General features: G+C 44.1%; 1 protein-coding gene across 1 annotated transcript in view; it reads right to left on the bottom strand.

Moving 5' to 3' along the window:
- BCAS1 (brain enriched myelin associated protein 1) overlaps positions 1 to 13853 on the bottom strand; it is an 87995-nt gene that overhangs the window by 35250 nt on the left and 38892 nt on the right. The window contains exon 5 of the mRNA XM_060230774.1: positions 1834 to 1992. Coding sequence (XP_060086757.1) covers positions 1834 to 1992 — 159 coding nt within the window. The remainder of the gene's footprint in view (positions 1 to 1833; positions 1993 to 13853) is intronic.

Here is a 13853-nt window from a genome sequence, read left to right as displayed (position 1 = left end):
AACAGTACTGAAGATCCACTGTTTCCCTTTCAGGAGAAACACTGATTGGCTATGTCTACGTTTTCCCAGCAGGTCAAATAGCAGCCTCCTAGGGTGATTTCAGGTGAGGAAAATATTGTCTCTAAGCCCTTGTATGTCATGGTCCTTTATCCGAATTGGCTATGCCTAGGAATGAAGTTCAAAGCAAGGAGTTTCCAGCACACATCTGATCAACAGGACTGGGGCAGCTGTGACATTCTGCAACCTATAGGTAGACCCTTGAACACTAGGAAGAATATCCTAGTTGCAATAGCAGCTCCGAGCTAAGTCAAGTTACCAAGGTGGGACCTAGGAAACCTACAACAGAAGATTTGACATACACCTCTCAGGTTGCAGACAGATGATGGGAGTATTTTGCCTTCAGAATGTAAGAAATACATTCATGGAAGAGAAATCTATACTGAAACAATATATACAGAGGCTGTCAGTAGAGTCAATACTAATAATATTATCATTCCTCTAGGAAGTTTGGGGAAACGGGCAGGGTGCCTCCCCAGTCTTCCCCAGTGTTCCTTATAAGCTGGGTTAGTGTGAGCTAGCTCACATTTTTAAAACTCTGGCTCACACATTTTTGTCTTAGCTCAGAAAAAATGCCCCCGACCAAACTGACTTATGTAGTAGCTCACAACTTCAATGCCAGTAGCTCACAATGTAGAATTTTCACTCACAAGACTCCACAGCTTAGAGGGAGTACTCCCCACACCATTTAATAATAATAATAATAATAATAATAATAATAATAATAATAATAATAATAATAATATTTTATTTTTATCCCGCCCTCCCCACCTCGGCAGGCTCAGGGCGGCTGACAACATTTCATAAAAACATACAATAATAATCAAAACAGTTAAATTTAACAATATAAAACATTGAACTTAACAATTTTAAAAACCAGTCAATACAATTGATACAGTTAATAACTTCATCTGCCAGTACTGATGGAAATTGACGCACAACAATCCTATAGGATTGGATTCTCTGTTGCTAACATCTGACTGTTGGAATTGATGCTGATCCTTGGCCTGATCCAGACAAGCAATTCTTATGTTCTTGAACTTACTTAATACAGTTCTAGAATGTACATAAAGAGCAAGACTGAAGAGTCAAAAAGACAGAGTCTAAAAGTTTCCAACAGAATGAGAGCTGGCCTTGGTAATATTTCCTGTTATCTTGGGCTGATATTTGATTGGATTTACAACAACCATTCTAGTCTGTGAGTTCTCTTAGCAGTGCCCTATCGTTTAGTCTGTGAATAGATGATGATTTTGTTCTGCTTTTCACAGTTCATTAAAACTATCAACATACATTTTGCCACACCTTAATCACACCTCAAAACTTATTTAAAGACAAACAAGTATCTGCTTTAGCTAGTAATTCCTGGTACTTACGCTAGGTAGCATCCTAGTGGTCTGCCCTGCCTTCTAATGCTGGAGGCTCTTTAGCCGAGCAGACCAGTAGGATACAACCTGGTATTTTTCATTTTTAAATGTTAATAATGCCACATCCTAACTAAGGGAGCTTGGACTCTCAAAAGCTTATCCCCTGGAAATCTGGTTGGTCTGTAAGGTGCTCCTGGATCTGAAGCAAGCACTTCTACTGCAGACCAACACGGCCACTGACCTGAAACATCCAACCCCAATTTTCTGCAGCTCAACTGTATTTGTTTCTGTTTTGCAAGATGAGAAATGGCCCCCCCCTTATATTTGCCTCCCCATCTGTACAAAAGATACTGAAACAAATTCTTACAATCCACACCAATTGCATGGAGTAAAATCAAAGGCAAAACCTTACCAGGGTTTTCAAGAAACTCATGATGCTGTTGTTATAGTCTGTTCCAGCCGCTGTTCTCACGTTCTCCGGTTTGACCTCTTCTTGGGCAAGATCCTCGGAGGCCAAGGAAGCACCACCTGGTGAGTTGTGCAGCACAGGGGTCTCTTCACGCTCTACGTCCTGCAAAAAGGGAGTACAGTTCCTTCAGTCCCTCACTTGGTGAATGCCCAGCGGAAAATTCTTAAAAGTAATCTACTTGCCACTTGCATCTCTCTGCTCTCTGAGTCACAATCCTAATTCCATCCATATTTCTTCAGCCTACATAGCCAGAACAATCGGCCATTTATGTTCACAGTGTCTAATATATGCAGTATTTGCTACTGGTTGGGGGAACGTTGTTCCGAACGACAGAGAACAACAAACACAAGAAGTCAAATTGCATACAGCACTATGAACAAACCGCCTCTTCTGTTCAATGCAGCTGAACACTGAATAGTAAGTGACGCATGGCTCCAGGTTTGATATCCAAATCACTCGTGTCAGATCACAATAGACATTGGGAACCCTTTAAATGTTTCATTCACCACTTTTGCAGAAAGGATGGGTTCTAATTTGTGCAAGTTAGGAGAATTCAGGCTAGATTTCATTTTTTTATAGTTTAGATTTGTCTAAAAAGTCAGTCCAGGAGGTTATTGTGAACTTAGACTAGATCATAAGCATTCTAGAACCCGGGGGTGTGTGTAGAAAAAGTCCAGCAGGAACTCATTTGCATATTAGGCCACACCCCTTAACAGCACCATTGTTTCACAAAGGACTTTTTCTAAAAGCCCAGCAGGGACTCATTTGCATATTAGGCCATACCCTCTGCTGTCAAGCCAGCCAGAGCTGCGTTCCTGTGCACTCCTGCTCAAAAAAAGCCCTGCTAGTATCTGTCTAGTATATTTTTATCCCAAGTCTTCCTCCAAGGAATTTAGGGTGATACCCACTGCTCTCCTATATCTATTTCTATTCTGCCCTGAGCCCGTTTGGGAAGGGTGATATAGAAATGTGAAATAATAACAAATAATAAATTTTATTGCCTCTGTGGGGGAAGTTGGGCTGAGAGAGATTATGACTGGCCCAAAGTGAGTTACATAACAGAGGAAAGATTTGAACCCATTTCTCCTACATCTTAGGCTAACCCTCTAACCACTGCATCATACCGGTTCTTTAGACTAAGAAGGTAAACGTTAGAAGTAGAGTCCAATTAATGATGTCTTCTTTAGTCATGATTAGGAAGTACTTCAGGAAAGATTTCACTGGTATCAAATGCAACCACTGAAAAATCCCTACTAACCAGAGTGACTGATGGCTGAATTCTATCCAGTGCCTTTCAGGAATCTGGGCCACTGAGTGGCCAACCTACCAGGGAGCACAGCTGGAGATTCTGCTGCCACATGACTTGTAGGAAAAGCCATATATGAAGTTGTGTTATACACAGAGTTAGACTATTGATCCTGCAATGGTGCCTCCCAATCAAACCAGGATTCTTTAACTGGGATTGTAGCTATGACCTTACTCTATCTTGGGGCTTTGGTTTTCCATCTCTCCTGCAGAATCAAACCTATTTATTTTCTCAGCCACCAAGTTGAAGCCAATTTATGGTGACTGTGTATGGTTTTCAAGGCAAGAGGTTTAGAGGTAATTTGCCATTGCCTCCTCTGAGTAGCAACCCTGGTATTCCTTGGTGGTCTCCTATACAAGTGCTAACCAGGGCTGACCGTTCTTAGCTTCTGAGACCTGGTAAGATCAGTCTAGCCTGAACTATCCAAGTCAAGGCAAAAACCTATTAACAGGGATCATTAATGACTGTGCAAAAAGCCAGCAGCTTTGTCCTCCATGCTGAGTTTAGCTAGTCATTCCAAAGCTGGCAACTGTTTATTTTGACACAGTTCCCTGAAAAGCCAGGATGTCCTTCCTCTTAGATTCTTACTTGAGCACAAAGAAACATGTGACGTTTCTGAATGCTAAGACTGTTCAGCTTTGAGTGAAGTCTCGCATGAGAATTATATTCTTAACCTTTCCTTGCCTTGTAAATTAGCATTCCATTTAATCTGAAGAACCATTCTGGATAATTTAAGCCATGTCTCAACCTTCTGTACTCTCAGAGCAGCAGAAAGGGCTTTGTTCTTTGTTAGTGAAGAGCTATTTGACTAAGATGTTTGTTTCTCAGCTATGCAAGATGAAGCCAGCAAACATGTCTGGCTGCTGAGTAGCTCCCAACACTCAACTGGCAATACAGCACCAAGACAATGGCTCGGTTCAGACATAATGTGAAACCACAGTTAGTGGTTAGTTGATTGTCTGAATGTGGGTCACTCCATAGCTAAGGTTTTGTTGTTGTTGTTCCGTCGCACAGTTGAGTCCGACTCTTTGCGACCCCATGGACAAAGTCACACCAGGCCCTCCTGTCTTCCACCATCATCTGAAGTCTGCTCAAATTCGTGTTTGCTACATCAGTAAAGCTGATAGCTTAGGTAGCTAAGACAGAGACTGTCAAACCTGAAGCCAGGATCTCAAATTTGGTCATTAACCACAGTGGATTACACAGATTCATGGAGAACAAGTCTATCCATGGCTACTAGCTGCCAGAGGAACTGGTTGGCTGTTGTGTAAAATAGGACACTGGACTAAATGGACCACTGGTCTGATCCAGCAGGGCTCTTATGTTCTTAACCAAAGTTTTGTGTGATGTACAAACATAAGCATGTTAGCTTATTCTGGTTTATCCCTGTTTTATTCACTGACATCACCTTCCCAGACTACCACAAAAGATAAATGATGTCTGCAAATTCAGGGGGTATGGTTTTGTGGCTTCTTGTCAGTGTTGTGGTGGTAGAGAGAGAATTTCTTGCCAGATTTCCATCTGAGCTCTCGAAGAGTGATCTGACTAAACTGATTTAACCTCTCGTGGTTAATGCAGGAGTACCGACCTTGAAAATCAAAGGTTGTGGATTCCCCTAAACATGCTAAGCGAAAAATTTAGGAAGCATTCTGTGCTCATCCCCAAAACGAGGACTCTTAAGCCACTTCAGATGACCAGTTGATGAGGCTTCAGTTTATTTCCTTTTCCTGCACAATGTGAATGTTTGAGTCCAGTGGCACCTTTAAACAGGGCGGGCTCACCCACTAGGCAAATTAGGCGGTTGCCTAGGGCGCTGGGAAGGGGGGTACCGAATTGGGCTCCCCCCTCCCAGTGTCCAAGACAACCACCTAGTTTGCCTGCTTGCCTACCCCCCCTGCTGCCACCAGTCCCCGCCCTTCCCTTCCCCCGCTATTTCCCACCCCAGCTCGCCGCGACGATGCTGGGCCCTACTGGCAAGGCAGCCATGTGTTCTTCCCCCTCCTTTCCAGAACAAGAAGTGAGGGGGAGCAAAGACTCCTGCAACGTTGCCTTCAAAAAACGCATGGCTGCTTTTGCTGGTAGGGCCCAGTGTCCTTGTAGTGAGCTGGGGTGGGGAAGAGCGGTGAAAGGGAAGGAAAGGGTGGGGGCTGGCGATGGCAGTGGGGGGAAAGGCAGGCAGGCAGGGTCCAGTTTCATTGTGGTGAGCGGGGAGGAGGGCGGTGGCGGTGGCCACCAGGGAGGGCCCGCCTGTGTGCATAAGACAGAGCACGGTGGGGAAGGGGCACTGGGCAGGGAGCCTGCCTAGGGCACCATGCACCCCAGGGCCGGCACTGCCTTTAAGACCAACAAAGTTTTATTCAAAGTGTGAGCTTTTGTGTGCCAAGCACGCTTTCTCAGACAATAGTATGGAATGGAATTAGGAGTCCTTCATATAGAGAGTGGGCAGTGAATTAGTATGCAAAATAGTGAAAGTGTTTTTAACAGATTAAAGCCTGAGTTCAACTGGGGAGAGGGGGTGGAGCAGCAATGGCAGAAAACATGTCAGACTTGGAGATCGATGTCTATGTCATTAGGTTTCTTAATTGGAAAGAGTAATTTTACTGTCGTAATGCTCCATTGGTCTCCTCTCAAGCATGGGTTAAAATAATACCCTTTTCTTAGAGGTGTTTCTGTCAGAAAATTGACCTCCCAAGGCTGGACTGTGCAGGACTTGAACCCGGGGAATTGCAGGGGGGGGAGGAGGGCAGGTGCACTGAGGAGTGCTTGGTGGCCATGCTGAGGGGGGAGGGCACAAATAGGTAACCTCGCCTAGGGCACCAAAAAGCCTGGAACCAGCCCTGCATGTTGTTGTGGCATCTACACTTCAAGGAAGTCCCCTCCCTCAGCAAAGGGCTTATGTCTACATGAAGGGGGCCTGCAAGAGATCATGGGCACTGGTAGATATTTCCAGGGCTTTTTTTTTTTTTTGAGCAGGAATGCACAGGAGCACAGTTCTGGCTGGCTTGGTGTCAGGGGGTGTGGCCTAATATGCAGATGAGTTCCCGCTGGGCTTTTTCTACCAACAAAGACCTGGATATTTAAGGGCAAATTGTAAGGAACTGGGCTCAAAGAAACGGTGTTCTCCAAGTTCATTTGGGGTAAGCTTCACGCAGTCCTCACAGTTTAAAGAAATCAGAGGAGGGTATGTATGTATGTAAGAAATATATATTTCTAGATAGGGATGCCAGCCTCCTGGGGTTCTCCTGGACTACAGAAATCAGTGCTCTTGGAGAAAATGAATGCTTTGGAGGGTGGACTCTCTGGCGTTATACCCTGCTGAGGTCCCTGTCCTCTCCTAGTCTTGCCCTCTCCAGGATCCTGCTCCCAAATCTCCAAGAATTTCCCAACCCAGAGTTGGCAGTCCTACCTGGCAACCCTAACTCAGCCTGAAAATCTCACAGATGTCTAGACTTGTTCCTATCCTTCCCCCCCCCCCTTGATCCACAAGCTGTATGCAGCTCCATGCATCTCTGTGCATCGATCTGACTGGTGCCCGTGCTCTGTTCCCCCCGCCCCCCTTGCTTTTAAATTGTGCCAAACATCCTGATGCAAAAAAAGCAGAGGAAGAAATGTGTTTTCTTCTTTCCACAGCTGATTCCTACAAAGCACAGAAGTCAGGTCATGGTCCAAAGTTCAACATCCACACCTGTCGTGCATCCACCCGCTTCCTTTCCACTCTTCCCTCTTCTTTTCTTGGTCTGTTCAGCAGCAGCTCTTAATTGATTTCATAGCATTTTACGCTTTGCAGACAAAAAGGGTTCTCTCAAAACACATCCCACAACGCTTAGCTGAAGGCTCTTTTCCTGCCATTTGACTGTGCAAAAGCTTATTTGGCACTGACTGCTGCATTAAACAGCTGATTGTAACAATTCCTGTTGCTATCCCGCCTCCCCCCCCCCCCCCAATACAGCTGCAACACAGGCTGCGATCACACACACTAAATAATGCATTTTCAATCCACTTTCAGTGCACTTTCCAATCGGATTTTACTGTCTGAACTGGCAAAATCCAGTTGAAAAGTGCATTATTTAGTGTGTGTGATTGCAGCCTCAGTCAGCTTCCTGCAGCCTCAGCATCATGCTGAGGCCGGGTTACTTAGTTAGGTCATTAGCCTAAGCACACATACTAAGGGGTATCTGAATGAATTCAGAGTCAGTGATGCTTAGAACCAACCAGTTATTTGTCCTCATTTTCTAAACAAAGGGGGATGGATTTATGGGAGAGGGTCTTTTCTGTGGTGGCACACCAAAAGAACTGCTGTGTTGCTTAGATTTGCTAATGTTAATGTTCAGCTTAAGATGTCCCTTTTCATGCTGATTTTGAAGTGAGTTGTGGAGACAGGGATGCCAGCCACCCCCACATGAGCTCACATGGACTGCGACTGCAGAAGGAACATCTGTTTTGTAAAGAATATAAATTCATTCACTGGTGTTGTGTATGTGAACTGTAATAGATATATTTAATGGTGTTCCAGCCTGGCTCACTGGAGCCTGTAGGACTGAACTTGGGGACTCCAAATCCCTTCTGCCCTGCTCCAATCACGAGCCTCCTGCTGGTTTGAATCATCCAATGGCATGCTTGTGCGGGAACCCTGTAGTGTATATAGCTGGCCCTGTTGGCCCAGCTCTCCATTCTTTGAGTGCAGCCCTATACTATACCGTACTGAAATAAAGAGCTATGACCACCTCGTCTCTTCCTTGCGTTGAACCCACTATATTATAACTGGTTTCACAGGGTGCTTCCACACACCTTAAATAATGCACTTTCAATCCACTTTCAATTGGATTAGATGTTGTTTACCTTGACTTCCAGAAAGCTTTTGATAAAGTTCCTCATCAAAGGCTCCTTAGAAAACTTGAGAGTCATGGAGTAAAAGGACAGGTCCTCTTGTGGATCAAAAACTGGCTTAGTAATAGGAAGCAGAGAGTCAGTATAAATGGGCAGTCTTCGCAGTGGAGGACGGTAAGCAGTGGGGTGCCGCAGGGCTCGGTACTGGGTCCCATGCTCTTTAACTTGTTCATAAATGATTTAGAGTTGGGAGTGAGCAGTGAAGTGGCCAAGTTTGCGGATGACACTAAATTGTTCAGGGTGGTGAGAACCAGAGAGGATTGTGAGGAACTCCAAAGGGATCTGTTGAGGCTGGGTGAGTGGGCGTCAACGTGGCAGATGCGGTTCAATGTGGCCAAGTGCAAAGTTATGCACATTGGGGCCAAGAATCCCAGCTACAAATACAAGTTGATGGGGTGTGAACTGGCAGAGACTGACCAAGAGAGAGATCTTGGGGTCGTGGTAGATAACTCACTGAAAATGTCAAGACAGTGTGCGTCTGCAATAAAAAAGGCCAACGCCATGCTGGGAATTATTAGGAAGGGAATAGAAAACAAATCAGCCAGTATCATAATGCCACTGTATAAATCGATGGTGCGGTCTCATTTGGAGTACTGTGTGCAGTTCTGGTCGCCGCACCTCAAAAAGGATATTATAGCATTGAAGAAAGTCCAGAGAAGGGCAACTAGAATGATTAAAGGGCTGGAGCACTTTCCCTATGAAAGGTTGAAACGCTTGGGACTCTTTAGCTTGGAGAAACGTCGACTGCGGGGTGACATGATAGAGGTTTACAAGATAATGCATGGGATGGAGAAAGTAGAGAAAGAAGTACTTTTCTCCCTTTCTCACAATACAAGAACTTGTGGGCATTCGATGAAATTGCTGAGCAGAAAGGTTAAAACGGATAAAAGGAAGTACTTCTTCACCCAAAGGGTGATTAACATGTGGAATTCACTGCCACAGGAGGTGGTGGCAGCCACAAGTATAGCCACCTTCAAGAGGGGTTTAGATAAAAATATGGAGCACAGGTCCATCAGTGGCTATTAGCCACAGTGTATGTGTGTATATAAAATTTTTTGCCACTGTGTGACACAGAGTGTTGGACTTGATGGGCCATTGGCCTGATCCAACATGGCCTCTCTTATGTTCTTATGTTCACTTTGCAACTGGATTTTACTGTGTGAACTGGCAAAATCCAGTTGGGAAGTGCACTGAAAGTGGATTGAAAGTGCATTATTTAGCCCATGCAAAAGTGCCCACAGATGGTTTTGCGAGTGGTCCAAGGTCATTCCAGCAGTTGCATGTGGAGGAGTAGGGAATTAAACCCAGTTCTCCCAGATTAGAGTCCATGCTCCTAACCACTACACCAAACTGACTCTCATACAACATATGAAGAACAACTGACCAGGGTCATGACCCCCCCCCCCCGTACATAATAGCTATCCATGCAAAAATTGGTCAGGAGGTCTCTCATCCAAATACTCACCAGGGCTGCTTAGCTTCCAAAATCTAATGAGCTGGCCTCAGATTCAGTGGGAGCTCACAGGAGCACAGCTCCTGAACCTTTCTGAGAGTTCTACCTTCTCCTTCTGAGAGTTCCACCTCCTTGTCCATTGAATAGTATGTGCAGCTACATAACAATTCCTGGATGAGCTCCACCACCTATTTTTCTACAAAACAACCCCTGCTAATGAGAGTTGGCTAGCCTGGGTTCTGCAGGTCAGGACTTAGTCTTTCAACATTAAGTTCACCAGATGCAAATATGGACAAGGAAATGGCAGCCACATTGCCCGTTACATATTCCTTTATAATGTTCATAAAGATGTATTTTCAGGCATGAAAAATCCAGGGCTTTTTTGTGAGCAGGAACGCACAGGAATGCAGTTCTGGCTCGCTTGGGATCAGGGTATGTGGCCTAATATGCTAATAAGTTCCTGCTGGGTTTTCCCTATTAAAAAACCCTATGGGAAACAATGGTGATGTCAGGGGGTGTGGCCTAATATGGAAATTAGTTCCTGCTGGGCTTTTTCTACGTAAAAAGCCCTGGAAAAATCAAGTCAAGATATGTCTTTCTCTTAGGGAAAGACTTAATTAGGGGAGTGGGTTACAAATTCTGAGAGAGACGGCTGTACCTAATTATGCAGTTAAGAAAATCAAAGTGCCCTGAAGTTCTCTGATGGCAATTTCCACTGATTCTGATACTTCCTGTTTCAGCCCTCTAACATTTTGTTTCTGAGTGTCAGTAGCACCTGGGGAACAACAGAATGGTGGTCTGCTATATGTGTGGATTTCAGAGGAAAGTGCTGCTCTTCTTAAGAAAACTTGTTCCTATAAGTGTTCAGAATATGACTATAGGCCAGAAATTCTAAAGCATGTTGATGTGTTTAAACTAAAAAATCTCTCCCAAAGACAATGTATGAAGAACAATTGACCAGGGGCATGAAATCCCCCCCCCCCAATAGCTATCACTGCAAAATAGGATAGGTAGAACATAACAGACACGATTTATGGGTCTCAAAAATATTCTAGCACATGTTTACTGTGATAACTTCTGTTTCTTAGCATGACACCAAATATTTAACCCTAAACAAGGAATCAAACACCAAACTGGTTGGAAAGGGTTTTGCCTGACAACCAGGGCACTTTTGACGCCACCAAAATACCAAGAGGCCGAACGCTCATGCTGGATAAATGCTGTTTGTTTTTGAAGTGCCACTGGATTTCTGTTTTGATAACTAGTAACATCACAAATTAGGCAATTGTACTTTGGCCACATCATGAGAAGACAGGACTCACCACAAAAGAAAATAACGCCAGGAAAAGTTGAAGGCAGTAGAAAAAGAAGAAGGCCCAAGATGAAGTGGATTGATATGATAAAGGAAACCACGACTCTCTGTTTGCAAGATCTGAGCAAGGCTGTTAATGATAGGATGTTTTGAAGGTCATTAAATCATAGGGTCACCATAATTTGGAACATGCATATAAATTCATACGGCTGATTAAAAACCAAGCAAATGGTGCAGAGAGAGGAAGTGTTTCATTTTCTGTTCCCCATGCAAATCACACATTTCACAAAGCTGCAATTAGCACAACAGGAAGTACTTCTTTACTCAATGAGTAACTATATTGTGGAATTCACTACTAGTGGGTATAGTGATGGCTGGCAGCCTAGGTGGCTTTAGCAGAGAATTAACAGGGATACCTGGAGGACAGGTAGGTCCAACTGTAGTTGCCAGAGCTAGTTACTAAAAGGAACCTCCATAGTCAGAGGCAGGAAACCTTTGAACCCAGTCACAGGAGGCAGCATCAGGGGGTGGCCTTGGCCTCTATATTTTATTTGTTACCCCTTCATGGTGGTTGGTTGGCTACTGCATGAAAGAGGATGATGAACTAGATATACCACTGGTCCTCTCCAGCTGGACATCTCTAATATCATGAGATGAAGATCACACTTCATCTCATCCACCTGCAATGTGTACTCTGCAGACCCAATATAGCATCAGAGCAATGCAGGGAAGGGAGAAGAGATTAACCCTTCCATCTCTTCTTGGTCTTTTTAATGGAAGCCCTCCTTGCTACTCTGAACATTTTGAAGAGGATAAAGCCCTTCAAAACACATATTTTCTCCTTTAAGATGCTAATAAATTGGAGAGCTCAGTTTCAACTGGCGAAAATGAGTGGATAAGGGTTAAACTTCCCTTCCCTTCTCCACGTGGCTCCAATACAAACCGGGGCTGCCAACAGCACTTATAAAACTTTCCCTCCTCTATTTTCTCCTCATAACAACCCTGTAAGGTTATGCTGAAAAAGAGAGTGACTAGCCCCAGGTTATGCCCTGAGTCCGTTTGCAAAGAGAGTGGGATATAAAGCCAAAGTAAGTAAATTAATAAAAACAAAATTACCACCTAGCAGGGTTTCTTAGCAGAGTGGGGGTTTCAAATTTGAGTCTCCCAGATTCCAGTCTAACACTTTAACTGCTATGATGCTGATTCTAGAAATTCTGCCAGTGGATTTCTCTGAGCTGGATATATTTGTAGATCCTTAATAAGAATTATAAGGCTTTCCTGTCTAGGGCAATGTGCAGAAATCTTTTTGTAATTTGCCAAGATTCTTTTGGGTGCATTGTTGAGCCTGCTCCTGGCTTTGGCTTCCCTTCTCTCCCCCTCCACTCCCTTCTTACAAGGAATTTATATGGAGAATGGTTTACATATTATTAAGAGAGCAAACATTTGAGTGGGATTGCAGTGGGCTGGGGATAGCAATGTGTGTGAAATCTTGCATGCATGGAAGGCTGGATAACAAAAGTCCTCCTTAGCTTCATGAAAAGATCATGGAAGAATGAAAAGATCATTTTCAGGCTGTCATCCGGAGAGTTAAAGGCATCAGCTGAAGTTGACAGCCTTCCCCCACCTCCAAATAATCCCTCCTACCACCTAACATTTGGCTAGTGCATGCCCAAAAGTTATGCAGGACAATGGTTTTGAGTGTCTCAATGAGCTTAAAAATGTTTTTAAAAAGAAATTTCATGCAACGGTTAAAAGTAGCTGCCAATAAGCACAGGAAATACTTTCTGGGAGGGGTGCAAGAATTATAGTCTTTTCCATGTCACATTTGTAACAAAAACATTAGAGGTATAAATAAAGCAGTAAAATTATTGTTTTGAAGAGACAGGAGGAAAATCAAATAGTATACGGTTAAGCAAAATTAACATTATAACAGCGTGCTTGTAAACTGACATCAGCAAGAGGAGTAATGACAAAAAAGAACAACTGAAGTTCTTGAGAGCAAAATATGGCTTGGAATGTGATAGCATTAAGTCCTTCCCTAAATGTGCCCTAGTCCTCAATAGCCTAGTAAACCTATCATCTCTAGCAACAGGCAGATGAGGGCCAGTGTGGTGTAGTGGTTACAAGTGGTGAACTCTAATCTGTAGAGCCAGGCTTGATTCCCCACTCCTCCTCCAAATGAAGCCTGCTGGGTGACCTTGGGTCACACTCAGAACTCTATCAGCCCCTTCTACAAGGTGTTTGTTGTGGGGAGGGAAGGGAATTATGAGCCACTTTGAAACTCCTGAAGGAAGAGCCCACTTCCAGGGAGGGTGGAATATAAATTTAAATAAATAAGTAAGAGAAAAATGGGGTCTAAAAGTCTACTCTTCTCTTCTTCTTTCTCAAAGGAAACTGACTGAATAAAATCTCCTATGTCCAGAAAACATAATTGCTCCAGGCCTGGTACAAACTTATAACACAAGGCTACAAACTAGAGTTGCCAGGTCCCCCATGACCATGGGTGAGGGACAGGAGCTAGGATTGCCAGATTCTGGTTGGGAAACACCTGAAGATTTGGGGATGGAGCCTGGAGAGGTCAGACCACAGTGGGTTACAGTGCAATAGAGTCCACCCTCCAAAGCACCAATTTTCTCCAGGGAAACTGATCTCTGCAGTCTGGAGATGAGCTGTAATTCCAGGGGATCCCCAGGTCCTACCTGGAGGCTGGTTTCCTTATTACAAACAAGCACAATCCCATCATGACTCATGAAAGGAACATCATTATTTCACTTCTGAAATGACATTCATTGACCGTGTCTTGGCAGTGGGATTGCGGCACAGGTCTCCTGGGACACCTGACTCCTTCATCTGCCTGTGGCCAGTGTAGTATAGTAGCTAGTGTGTTAGACAAACATATGGGAAACCCAGGTTCAAATCCTATTCTGTCATAGAGTAGAGGTGACTTCTGAAGCAGTCATTCATCCTCAATCTATCCCACCTCACAGGGTTGTTATGAGGACAAA

Source organism: Heteronotia binoei, chromosome 2 (genome assembly GCF_032191835.1).
Source record: "Heteronotia binoei isolate CCM8104 ecotype False Entrance Well chromosome 2, APGP_CSIRO_Hbin_v1, whole genome shotgun sequence".
Lineage (NCBI taxonomy): Eukaryota > Metazoa > Chordata > Lepidosauria > Squamata > Gekkonidae > Heteronotia > Heteronotia binoei.
Note: the sequence above shows the minus strand (reverse complement) of the source record. Positions and strands in the feature narration are given on the sequence as shown.